Source organism: Recurvomyces mirabilis (genome assembly GCF_035927965.1).
Source record: "Recurvomyces mirabilis strain CCFEE 5264 chromosome Unknown scaffold_5, whole genome shotgun sequence".
Lineage (NCBI taxonomy): Eukaryota > Fungi > Ascomycota > Dothideomycetes > Mycosphaerellales > Teratosphaeriaceae > Recurvomyces > Recurvomyces mirabilis.
Genome location: NW_027041939.1, coordinates 271831 through 284772, shown reverse-complemented (window position 1 = coordinate 284772; position 12942 = coordinate 271831). Strand labels below are relative to the sequence as shown.

The 12942-nt window shown below is 53.6% G+C and overlaps 4 protein-coding genes across 4 annotated transcripts; 3 read left to right on the top strand and 1 right to left on the bottom strand.

Annotated features, from left to right (window-relative positions):
* Positions 1-389: 389 nt before the first annotated feature.
* LTS14_002422 (uncharacterized protein) lies at positions 390-2000 on the top strand (the record flags this gene model as incomplete). The annotated part of the gene is made up of 1 exon (XM_064835128.1): positions 390-2000. The coding sequence occupies one exon, from the start codon at positions 390-392 to the stop codon at positions 1998-2000; it is 1611 nt and encodes a 536-aa protein (XP_064697063.1).
* Positions 2001-2890: 890 nt separating this feature from the next.
* LTS14_002421 (uncharacterized protein) lies at positions 2891-4309 on the top strand (the record flags this gene model as incomplete). The annotated part of the gene is made up of 1 exon (XM_064835127.1): positions 2891-4309. One exon carries the CDS (start codon positions 2891-2893, stop codon positions 4307-4309), a length of 1419 nt encoding a protein of 472 aa, XP_064697062.1.
* Positions 4310-4729: 420 nt separating this feature from the next.
* Positions 4730-8156, top strand: PSE1 (importin subunit beta-3; the record flags this gene model as incomplete). Its single annotated transcript, XM_064835126.1, has 3 exons — positions 4730-4912; positions 4971-7891; positions 7949-8156. The coding sequence occupies 3 exons, from the start codon at positions 4730-4732 to the stop codon at positions 8154-8156; spliced, it is 3312 nt and encodes a 1103-aa protein (XP_064697061.1).
* Positions 8157-8480: 324 nt separating this feature from the next.
* LTS14_002419 (uncharacterized protein) lies at positions 8481-12392 on the bottom strand (the record flags this gene model as incomplete). The annotated part of the gene is made up of 5 exons (XM_064835125.1): positions 8481-8841; positions 8906-8998; positions 9074-9970; positions 10025-10592; positions 10754-12392. 5 exons carry the CDS (start codon positions 12390-12392, stop codon positions 8481-8483), a joined length of 3558 nt encoding a protein of 1185 aa, XP_064697060.1.
* Between the last annotated feature and the right edge of the window lie 550 nt (positions 12393-12942).

The window sequence follows — 12942 nt, the reverse complement described above, 5'->3', positions numbered from 1 at the left end:
GAGCGATGATCTCTGTGGCGCTGATTGTGGCGCTGTGGCTGTGCCTTCACACTTGTGACCAATCAAGGAAATTTAGTGGAAACGTGACGCACGGCGATCGTGCCCCGCCATCTGACAGCTTAAAACCAGGAACTCTATCCGCTAACAACAGGGCACGAGGTTGGCATTCTCGGAAAGATGATGGGCGATGAGACAATGGCTGACCAGTCCTGTATGCATGTGACCTACAAGGCGTTTATTCGGCCTTGGAACAGTCTATGACGTCGAGTTGCACATGCTGGTGTTCCTGTACATATAATCCTGCAAGCGCATCCCAGGTAAGTAGTTCATTTCACTTTCAAACCAAATACTTTCCAACGTCAGATTTCGACACAACCACACTCACCATCATGGGTATCCTCGACAAAATTGAAGACAAGCTTGGCGGCAATAAGCATGGTAACACAACAGACAAGCACGGCAATACAACCGACAAGCCATTGTACAGCAGCAATGAGCGCAAGAGTCTGGAGCATCAAGCGGGAACGCATGGCCATGGAACTTCTGGTAGCAGCACCCTCCCTGGTCAGACATCCTCTTCAGGCTATGGCACATCAGGTTCTGGCTTGACCGGCACTGGTGCAACTTCTGGCACAGGAGCTGGTGCGGCCTCAGGTCTCTACAACTCCTCTACCAGCGGGACATCTGGCCAGCAATATGGCAGTTCGACCACGGGCAGCTCAACTACCGGTAGCAGAGCTCAAGAACTACGCCACCCTGTTCAAACAGGCATGACCGGTACCGCGCTTGGCCAGCCTGGTCAGTACTCGAGCAGCACCATGGGCAGCGGATATGGCAGCGGCTCTACCAATGTAGACAACGATGGCTACGGATCAAGCGCGACTTCAGGTGGATACAAGACCCATCCAGTCGAAGCCGTGGACCCACACAGCACTAAGGGCCAGAATGCCATGTACCATGCTTCATCTGGCGGTTCAAACACCGGCTATGGCACTTCCACCAATGACTACGGAATTCCAGGGCGTGCATCCACAGACGACGTTGACAGATCGCGTCACGGTGGTGTGACAAACTCCGTGAGCTCAAGCGGAAACGATCACACTGGTGGGGATTACAACCTCCAAAACCCGAGCGCGATTCCCACTGCTGGTGGTCAAAAGGTTGGTGGCGTAGGTGAGAATGAAGGCCATCGTGACCACCATCTTGGTAGGGACGCAGCAGGAGTGGCAGGTGCTGGTGCACTTGGTACTGGAGCTTATGAGGCGGAGCGAAAGCATCATCATGGACAAGATAGCTCTCGCGTCACTGGCGGAGACAACTACGGTAGCTCTGGTCTCTCAAACACCACGGGCACTGGCCGTGATCATCACTACGGCAGGGATGCAGCAGTAGGTGCAGGAGCACTCGGCACCGCCGGTGCGTACGAGGAGCATAAGCATCGAGACCGTGACGAGACTGGGCACCATCTTGGTAGCAAGCATCACAACGAGCACTCTTCTAGTGGTCGTGATCAGCTCCCACAACCCAGCTCCTATCCCGACATGTACAACTCGGGTGAGAGCCGCCATGACCAGTACAGCTCTGGTAACACGGGTCTTGGCTCCGGCAACAAAGATCACCACTACGGCAGAGATGCTGCGGTCGCGGGTACGGGCGCACTGGGCGCCGGTGAATACGAGAGGAGACAGCATGACCGCGACAACGTGAGGGACGACAAGTACGATGAGAAGAATTCGTCATCCAGCGGCGGAGTCGCTTCGACCATCAAGAACAAGCTTGGCATGGGCTCCAGCAACACCAACACAGACAATGGGAGCTCGTCGCGAGGGAATGAGTACGGTAGCACGTCGCGCGGGAATGAACACAGCAGCTTGTCGCGTGGAAATGAGCTTGGTAGCTCGCATCACCACCATGACGAGGAGAAGGATATCGAAGAGAGGCTTGAGGAGATTAGACTCAATCGCCGCCTCAAGGAGATCCGTGGTGGGAGGCAGGTGTAAGCAGGATGAAGTGTGAGAATTGTCAGTGATGTATATAGTATTATTGAAAGGATAATGTCATGTATCGAAGCGTCCTCCATCATCTGAACTTGTTTGCTTTCTCCTCGGCTCGATTTGGCTTCTTATGGAGACATGTTTTGATACGCCAGATCATGGACTCACAGTTCGAGGAGCACACGGAAGAATGTTCTCGCTCCTTCAAGACCACCGACTCATCACGAAGGTTCTCGTCAACAGCACGCTTCGTCCGCCAGCATCCACGACGTGGATCTCGGCCCTTTGAAGTATGATGCTCGGCTTGCCGAAAGACTTCTTCCGCCGAGTTGTCACCGTCTTTCAACTCCACTTCACGTCTTGCTATGCTGTCACTCTACTATCATCCACACGACAGTGCCAGATCTTGCAGAGCATCGTCCGATATGTATGGCCGCGGAGTCAATCAGTCTAGTGGGTTGTCGATGCTCGTTGGGGTGCTAGCATATACTGTGTCTTCACTATGGCATCAGTTGACTCAGGCCGCCTCGATTGGCCACTTCAGACAGTAACGTATAAGGTAGGCTTATTCTTCGCGTATCTCACAACCAGTCTCGAGCGGCAGCAATACGGCTTGTGATTCAGCACACGAGGCAGAGTTCTTCCATGATCTGAGTTGCTCAGTTCTCCCTGACCGTACAATTGTAAATCAGCCCAGCATCACGTTTGAACCTGGTCTCGGAAGACCACTGCCCTCGCAACTACCAATGGGAGACGACAGACCGCGACCTGGTCGTTCTGATACGGCACGAACAGCAAGCACGTTGAACGTGACCAAAAGTCTCCGCTTAGACGGACCGGCTTCAAGAGAAACAAATGCCAGCCGTGGCGACACACTGAGCTTTGCTGGACCAAACATGCGACAGGAACCTTACCATGATCCATACAACACATACTACGAGGATGGCTACCACGACGCTAATCCATGGCTTCAAGACAAACGGAACGAAGAATTCAGCTTGAGCGGCACCTTCCCCCACAAAGTCCGCTTCCAGAAGCCAGCGAAATGCCAGGATCGAAAGCCAGAGGGAACTTGGTACGGTAAGGACATCGAGAAGGGCGAGAACGAAGCCGCGCCGCAAGTTCCAGCTGCGGAGGATCAACACGATGAATTGCAACGACAACGCACCGCTGCTACTCAGCAAACGCATCGGACTCAACGGGATGACTCGGATGCAACGGTAGCCGTCGATGAGCAAGACTTCGACACTTCCCCTAAGACACCTCCTCCATCAGGTGCCTCAACACTCGCGAGAAGACGACTCGACGGCTTCGCACCGAACAATCAGCCCATAGGCGACTTGGCGGACGACTTCTTCGAGGAGCCAGATCCCAACAAGCGGCCTTACAATGCATGGGCACGGATCCGAATGAAGTACCGTCGTGTCTTTGCTGAGTGGCTGGGGACGACCATCATGGTGTTTATTGGTGTGAGCACGGAGTTGACCTACATCACGTCTGGACAGCAGAATGCGAGTATTCAGAGTGTGTACTGGGCGTGGGGGTTTGGAGCTATGATCGGGATCTATGTTAGTGGTGGTGGGTCTGGAGGTTTTCTGAACCCAGCTCTGGTTATTATGCTATCCGCTTTCCGAGGATTCCCGGCCAAACGGATACCCGTGTACATTCTCGCTGAAGTCGTGGGCGCCTTCACTGGAGCTCTGCTGGCGTTGGCCATCTATCGCGATAACATTCTCCACCTTGGCCAGGGACTTTCACCAGAAGCAACGGGCATATATATGTACACCCAGCCACAACCTTGGATCTCAGCTGCCAGTGCTTTCTTCACAGAGTTCCTTATCACGGCAGTACTGGGCTGCACGATTATGGCCTTGGGAGACTCGGGTAATGCTCCTCCTGGCGCCGGCATGCACGCCTTCATCATCGGACTGGTCATCACAACCTGCACTATGGTCGGAAGCTGGAGCACAAAAGCTTGTATGAATCCTGCTCGAGACTTCGGTCCAAGACTCGTCGCTGTCGCGGTCGGATACCCAAGATCATTATTCACGGCAAGCAACAATTGGTGGATTTGGGGGCCGTGGTGCGCCACGATTTGTGGTGCAATGGCTGGTGGGCTAGTCTATGATCTTTGTGTGTTCAGAGGTAGTGAGTCGCCTGTCAATTATTCGGGGTTGAGAATGAAGGTGGAGGGTCTGAAGGAAGGGGATAGATGGATGAGGCGGTTGCGTAAGGATAAGAGAGCGGAGAGGATAGAGAGGAAAATTGAGGAGGGGTTGGCCCAGTCGCAGAATGAGGATGGTGTGTCGAGATAGTCGGTAGATAGATGAAAGACAGTCGACATCTTGTCACGTCATTGGACTGGTTTCATAAGTGAATGCTTTCCCACGCCCAAACAGGAAAGAGCAGATTGAAGACGCAGATTGAAGACGCAGACGCGCTCCACAACCACGAGACGCCACAACGCCACAAAACAAAAGACCCTGATTTCGATGCTAAAAAGTTCCGGCCCTGCTTTGGAGGGGAGACGCTTTCGCATATCCACACTACTACCATCCAACACGAACGACTGAAGACGGATTACAGTACAATCTTTACCCGGAGACGACCCTCACACACTCACGTGGAAAATTCGGCCTCTTCCTATGGTCACAGCATAGCGAAAACCTTGGTCGAGAGTGGTAGTGTATACTTTTACTGCAAGCTGCCTTCCCCACAAACAACGCGACAATAATATGAGCGTGCTGCCAGCAGAGGTGCACTCTGCCCTTGTGCAGTTACTACAAGGCCTACAATCGACCGACAATACCGTCCGCGCCTCGTCAGAAGAGCAGCTCAATACAGGATGGGTGAACAAGCAGCCGGGGATGCTCCTCATGGGGCTGGCGGAACAGATGCAGGGTTCGCAGGATGATGGCGTGAGTGAATGAGGCTTGTGGAGAAGGTGAGGTGAAGAGATCTGACATGCCGTGACAGACACGATCATTCTCGGCTGTATTGTTCCGACGGATATCCACGCGAACGGCCAAGGATCAGGCGGGACAGCAGAAGGAGATCTTCCTGCAGTTGAACGCTGCTCAGCGTAGCGAGATCCGAACGAAGCTCTTATACTGCCTCACCAACGAGCAGCAGTCATTCGTACGGAATAAAGTCGCCGACGCCATCGCCGAGGTCGCGCGACAGTACGCGGACGAGCAAGTGCTGGGTGAGGATGGATCACGAGACACGTGGCCGGAGCTGCTGAACGCGTTGTTCCAAGCAAGTCAGTCCCTAGATGCAAAAGTGCGTGAGTCGGCATTCAGGATATTGGAGACGACACCGGGTATCATCGAGAAACAGCATGAGGATATTGTGCTCAGTGTCTTTCAGCGAGGCATCAAGGATGATTCTGTGGATGTGCGCTTGGCGACGATGGCTGCCTTTTCGGCTTTCTTCGTGTCGTTGCAGAAGAAGTCGCAGCAAAAGTACTATGCGCTTATCCCGGACGTGTTGAACACTGTCTTGCCGTTGAAGGAGTCACAGGATTCGGATCAGCTCAGTAAAGCTCTCATTACTGTTATTGAGCTGGCCGAGGCGGCGTCGAAGATGTTCAAGAATGTCTTTAGTGATTTAGTCACGCTCTGTATCAGCATCATACAGGACAAGGAGTTGGAAGACCAAGCGAGGCAGAATGCTCTGGAGTTGATGGCCACGTTCGCCGACTACAACCCGACTATGTGCAAGAAGGAGCCCAAGTACACGACCGAGATGGTGACACAATGTCTGTCGCTGATGACGGATGTTGGTGCCGAGGACGATGATGCGTCAGAGTGGAACGGCCAGGACGATGCAGACTTCGACGAGAGCGACTCGAACCATGTTGCTGGCGAGCAGACCATGGATCGACTGGCGAACAAGCTCGGTGGCGCCATAATATTACCACCGACCTTTAACTGGCTACCTCGAATGATTACATCCGGATCGTGGAAGGACCGACATGCAGCACTCATGGCCATATCAGCGATATCCGAGGGCTGCCGAGAGCTGATGGAGGGTGAGCTTGATAAGGTGCTAGACCTTGTCTTGCCGGCGCTACGAGATGCACACCCTCGAGTCAGGTGGGCCGGCTGCAACGCTCTTGGTCAGATGAGCACGGATTTCAAGGGCACCATGCAGGCGAAGTACCATCAAGTTGTCTTGCCAGCACTGATCCCAGTGTTGGCTGCGTCTGAGCCGCGGGTACAGTCACATGCCGCCGCGGCGCTCGTCAATTTCTGTGAAGAGGCGGAGAAAGAGATCCTGGAGCCGTATCTCGACACATTACTGGAGAACTTGATGCAATTGCTGCAAAGTCCGAAGCGCTTTGTGCAAGAGCAGGCATTGTCAACTATTGCCACGGTGGCAGACTCGGCGGAAAGCACTTTCGGTAAATGGTATGGTCAGCTCATGCCGCTCCTGTTCAATGTCTTGCAGCAGCCGAATGAGCGAGAATTGCGATTACTCCGTGCTAAGGCCATGGAGTGCGCCACTCTGATTGCGCTGGCAGTCGGCAAAGATCGCATGGGCCAAGACGCCATCACGCTGGTCAACGTCCTCGGCAACGTCCAAGCTGGCATTGTCGACGAGGACGATCCGCAAGAGAGCTATTTGCTGCACTGCTGGGGCCGAATGTGCAGAGTACTTGGGCAGGACTTCGTACCATACTTACAGGCTGTCATGCCACCCCTACTTAAGCTCGCGGAAGCTAAAGCTGACATTCAGTTGCTCGAGGATGACGAAAATGTGGCTCAAATACAGGAGGAAGAAGGATGGGAACTTGTGCCCCTCAAGGGCAAGTATATCGGAATCAAGACTAGCACGCTGGACGACAAATTCATGGCCGTTGAGCTCATCACAGTTTATGCGCAAAATCTCGAGCAAGGCTTTGCGCCGTATGTGATGGAAATCATGGAGAAAGTCGCGATTCCCGGTCTGGCGTTCTTCTTCCACGACCCGGTACGAGTAGCATCGGCGAAGGCTGTGCCACAGCTTCTGAACTCGTACAAGGTCGCTTACGGCGTTCAGTCGGATCAATATCAGACCCTGTGGAAGGGGACTATCGTGAAGATCCTAGAAGTCCTTGAGACCGAACCGGCTATCGAAACACTCGCGGAAATGTATCAATGCTTCTACGAGTCTGTCGAGGTGTCTGGCAAAGACTGCCTATCAAACGGGAACATGGGCCTGTTCATCACATCTGCGGAAACCGTGCTCAAGGACTTCCAGACGAGGTTCAAGGAGCGCTCAGAGGAAGCTGCGGAGCGGGAGGATGGCGAGGAAGCGGATGAAGAGACACAGTTCGCTATCGAGGACGACCAGACTCTACTTTCCGACATGAACAAAGCTTTCCACACCGTCTTCAAGCACCAGGGTCAATCTTTTCTGCCGCACTGGGAGCGGTTACTGAATTACTACGACCTCTTCGTCTCGAATCCGACAGATGAGACACAAAGGCAATGGGCCCTCTGTATCCTCGACGATGTCCTCGAATTCTGCGGTCCGGCATCCTGGCACTATCAAGCCCATATCGTGCAGCCCCTGCTCTCCGGCCTCCGGGACTCGGCACCAGCCAATCGTCAAGCGGCATGCTATGGTGTCGGTGTAGCTGCACATAAGGGTGGCGATGCATGGGCAGATTTCGCTGCAGGGTGTCTGCCTATGCTATTTGAAGTCACGCGGAGACCAGGCGCGAGGAGCGATGACGACGCTTTCGCTACTGAGAATGCTTGTGCGAGTATCGCTAAGGTATTACACTTCAATGCGGGTAAGGTTGGAGATTGGCAGGGAGTTGTTGCGGGTTGGGTGGATACACTGCCTGTTGTCAATGACGAAGAGGCTGCGCCCTATGCTTATTCCTTCCTGGCGGAGTTGATCGAGAGGTGAGTCTGCTCTGCTACTCCTCCCTACCGTGTGACTTTGCTAATTGTTCAATTCAGTGAGAATCCGGCAGTGATGTCCCAAGCGGCGCGCTGCTTCACGTTCGTCGCACAGGCTCTGGAGGCGGAGACATTGCAAGGCAACATGGCACAGAGGATCGTGCAGGCGGCACACAAGCTTGTGCAGACGGCCGGGCTGGACGCGAACCAATTGCTGGCCAATCTGCCACCAGAGACGCAGCAGACTGTGCGGGCGTTCTTTGGATGATGACGGGGAAATGCAGCGCGAGGTACGAGATTAAATGATTAGCATGAGATCGCGCTCTAGATGTCGTGATGAAGGCACCCGCAACATATCAGCATGACAGTCCGCTTGTGGATTTCTACACCTGTGTGTAGACAGAAATTGACTAGCAGTACCGATCCCTCCACAAGGTCACATCACGTTGACCAGTGCTCGCAGAAACCGTTCCATCTATCCAGTCTCCTCGTGCACTCCGCTGGCAAGGCGTTCCAGCGCCATGTAGCAACAAGCCTGAGCACAGTCCCGAAAGCCTTCGCACTCCCGATAGCATGTCCCAGCGTCCTTCGTCTAACCATCGATCCTAGGCATGCTGAAGGCACCCATTGTCGTGATGCGCCAACGCTGCAGCTCCTGCAAGCAGACTCGCATAGCCACATACGCAAAACTCTTCATCTCACCTGCCTGCCTATCCACCCACCCAGCCTCCTCAACAGCCACCTTGAAGCAAGCGATCGCACGCGGCAAAGCCTCCAGCTCACGTTCCGCCGGCACATCGTACAAATCGTCCAGATCTGTAATCGTCTTGATCGTTCCATCACCATAAATGATGCGCTTGACAGCATAGTCAACGACAGGCTCGAAGCGCTCCCTCATGTTCTTACTCAGCTCACGCAGGGGCTTACCTTGTGCACCACCTTGGCGACCGAGACTAGAAGAAACATTAGCATGAATCCGACGATTCATCACACAAAGTTCCATCCTGTCGCACTTACATGCTGCCGGAGAAGACTTCCATCTCGGAGAGGCAGCCTACTGTCGTTGGGCACTCGGCATACATGATGTCGAGCAGATTCTCCTCGAAGGTGCTACGGATGTTACGGGCCAACGCCATATAATTTTGATACTGCAAGCCGTACTAAGCTCCCCAATGAATGACATACTCAAGCACTCGTTCGAGCATCGGCACGCTAGGTGCATTGCCAATGAGCAGTCTCTGGTTCTGCTGCATGCCGACGAGGAATTTGCGCTCATCGATATTGCGGTACAAAAGGCGGAGGGCCTTCTGACTCTCATAATATTGATAAGGTCTGCGCTCGCTGTCGAGACCTTCGAAAGCATCGTCATCGTCCTGGTCGTCTTCTTCGAGGTCCAGATAGCCTTCTCCAGAGACGATGAAACGAGGTGATGGTGACATGAAGTCTGGACGATAGTGGTTGTGCTTCGGGCATTCTTTCATGTTGACAGGAATACCAGTCTTCGAGTAGTCCACGGCAGTGCTCGCCATGCCTGCAAGCTCTATACACTCCGCACTGAATGTGCCCTGGTCAAACTGATCAGCCAGCTGCATGTGTACGTTGCACAACATACCTAGCTGGTCAGTCTCCATGAAGCGGATGAAGTGATCGCTCATGTCTTTGCTGGTGACCTGGCGGTTGAGCTCAAACGGTGCGACTTTTGGATAGTCGGCTGGCGCAACGGCAAATTCTGGCATCAGTCGAGGATCCCAAATGACGTTGTAGAGGTCGCCGTCAAGGTCGCCGCCGCTCAGCTGGCTGGGGAGATCGCGTTGCCCTTTGCTGCTGAAGACCACGACGTTCCTCAGATCTTTAAGTGGCGATGTGCCGGGAACTTCCACAGCATTGACGAGCTGCACATCGCCTGAATGCATTGCCGGCGAGCGCGTGACTACGATTCTTTTGCGAACAATAGTGTGGCGACCTCCGCCAGGGCCGGCTTCCATAGCCACATAGATCTCGCCTTCCTCCAGAACTCCGGTCTCATCCATGATGCCATAAAGGGTGGTACCTTGCTCCACTGGTGTACGACCACGATACTTGCTGGAGAAAATGTCAGTGAACGTTCCTCAACTTATTCTGAGTCAATCAACTTACATGTCTCGCATCTTCGTCATCACAGCCATCTCCACAATGCTGTACAGGAAAGCATCTGCACGAAAGTCCACACCAATCTCGTCTAGCCGTGTGATGAGCTCAGAGATACGTGCTGCGCGCGTGGTCTCAATCTCATCCATCAGACCAGCCGTGTTGATGACGTTATTGAGTCTGCATCTAAGTCTATCCACGGCGTGTCTTTGCAGCTTAAGGAAAGAGTCTGTGGGAACCCCGAGGTCCTCAAGGATCTTGACAAATTGACGGTTCAGCACCATAGGCAATGGCTTGAAGGCAGCACCACAGATCTCCAGTGTGCGCGACGTGGAGCCGCTGAACTTCTCCATGTTCGAGCGCAGGCAAAGTTGTCGGCCTTGCAGGCGTGAGTCGAGTGCGACGACTCCCTTGGCCCCACGGAAGCGAATCTGCAGAATGGTCGGCTTGAGTTGACGTCTCGTGCCGTAGACTTGCCATATATCACTAAGCAGCGCCTGTGAAATCGTGCCGACTCCATCGGAAAAGTCGCGACCATTGCGCTCTATTATTGCAAGGTGAAAGATCTCAGCATCATCTATCTCAATGGAGGCTGCCGTGTCGGTAAAGCATTGGCTTATCCTCGCTGCACACCGGCAGGTGTGCGGATGTTGGAGAAGTCGCCCAGCCTCTTGATGACTTGCGGGGCGTACAGTAGTCGAAGCGCATCTCGATCCCACAACGGCGCCATGAACTAACATGACTGGTTGCGCATGCTAGAGTGGGAGAAACCTAGGAACGAGAAACCAAGGCCAGCGATATTGAACGTGCCGTCCAAGATACCTTTGAACCGCTTGTGGAATATAAGCGTATTCGAAGCTCGTGGATCGTAGTGTACGTTTCCACCATCCTCATCCTGGAAAATGATCCGCAGGAAGTTGTCTGTCTGGCCTGCATATTGACGCAAGACACGGTTCGTCGGCTCAGGTCCTGGCCCTTCGAGGTATGCACCCGCTGGTGTGATCACGACTCTGTGAATGAGCTCGACGTGGGCATGTCGTTTTGTAAGCTCATACACGTTGTCCGGTGCTTGAGGGTCGTACGCCATGGCATATTGCATCAGCATGTATGTCAGACCTTCGACAGACAAGTCCTCGGCGTCGGTACCTGGACCCGCATTTGGCATGTTCTTGTGCAGTTTCATCAGCGCTGTGAGTACAGCGCCCGTGCTGTACCTGTCGAGCAGAGTTTTCACCCGAGGTAAGAGATCCAGAATGGTTCGTGGAGACAGTCGGCCATTTCGCGCGAGCCCATCTAGCTGAAAGCGCACTTTGAAAGGCATGTTTCCAAATCGTCCCATGTCTGCGAGCTCAAGATCGAGCCGCTCCTTACTCCGGGCCCATGTCTCTTGCGGAAAATGCACCTTCGTTGGCATCGAGATGACGGATATTAGATGGCGGCTCCTGGATAGCAGGGACCTGTTCGTTGTGATTTCATGACGGCTAGCCAGAGTGATGCGATAGACGAGGGCAACGCCCGCGATTTTGCGATGGTTGTCGTCAATACTGGATAGCCTTGTCTTCCGAATGTCCTTTTGTCTTGCCACAGTATTGCCGATTACCAGGGCAGCTAGCCCAGTAGTGAGGACATCTTGACCATGAACATCGTAGAACTTTGGGGAACTGCGTAGCATGATGCAGATCGTGGGATCGTTCGTGCTGCCTGTGATGACACTATCGCAGTGGTGATAGCTGAGATCGATTCGGACATGCTGTGCGTTGGTATCACCAAGCAGCAAGATGGCTTCCTTGCTGCCGAATGTGATACTGCCGTTAGTCGTGCGCTTGTAGTGTGTAGTGAAGACGAGTCTGTCGCCCTCGTAGCCCCATTGACCACATTGCAATTCGCGTGTCGCAAAACGTCGTGATGTGCGATTCTCGGTTTGTGTAGTTGCGGGGACTAGAGCATTGATGGGGACAAGGGCATTAGATAAGTTCAGCGGAACCAGGGCATTGGACGCGTTCAGCGGGACCAGGGCATTGGACGCGTCCAGCGGGACCAGTGCATTGGATGGCTTGCGAGCTGCTTCGTACGCCAACGATTGGATTGCATAGTCGTGTGGCGCGTTGCGGCTGAGTGCGCATATGAGAGGGCGTCCACTGCATCTCACCGACTTTGTGCTTCGGACATTGTGACGAGAGTTCTGCGGAACTCCATAGATGTGCAAAAACTGTTGCCCGCAACTCTTGTCGAGTAATGTGAGAACCGCCAAAGGTTTGTCGCGGATCTTGTCGACGTGAAAATCCTGTGTGCCGCACTCACCAAGCGGGCCGACGAACGCTCGTTGCAGGTCCTTGTCAGTAGCCTGGCTGGGCACGTTGCGGACGAAGACTTCCATGATGAGAAGGCTATCGCTGTGCAGACTTGTGTGACAATTGTTATTGTGGTGTCAGAAGTGGTGGGTTTGACAACAGAAACCAAAGTTCTGCTGTGTAATTAGACACAGCCGGGTTGCTGTCTGTGACAAGAAGCTCGCGTGATAAAGGCTTCGTTGACGGTACTTAAAGGCCACCCACCTTTGCAATCAAACTGAGGTCCGATTGTGACTTTTCGAGGTGCCGCACGTGGATTGGAAAGCTTCTTCGGTTTGTGTAACGTCGGCGTCTTAGGTACGCAGACCTTGCGCTGCTCGCCGTGTTGAAGACGAGGAACGCGTTCGAGGGTGCGATAGCTACCTTTTGTCTTGCCTGGTTGCTTATTGCTGTGAGAAGTATCTTACCAAACTTACCAAAGACACACGATGCCACCACCTCGTATACCAGTTGCCTCTTCGCCAATCCCAAAGCCAGTAATACTGTAGCCAGGAATGTTTCGTGCTTTGCAGCACAATGGTAACTTACTTTCTCAGGGCTGATCATGCACAGTATGCATGTTTGCGATGTGTCGAG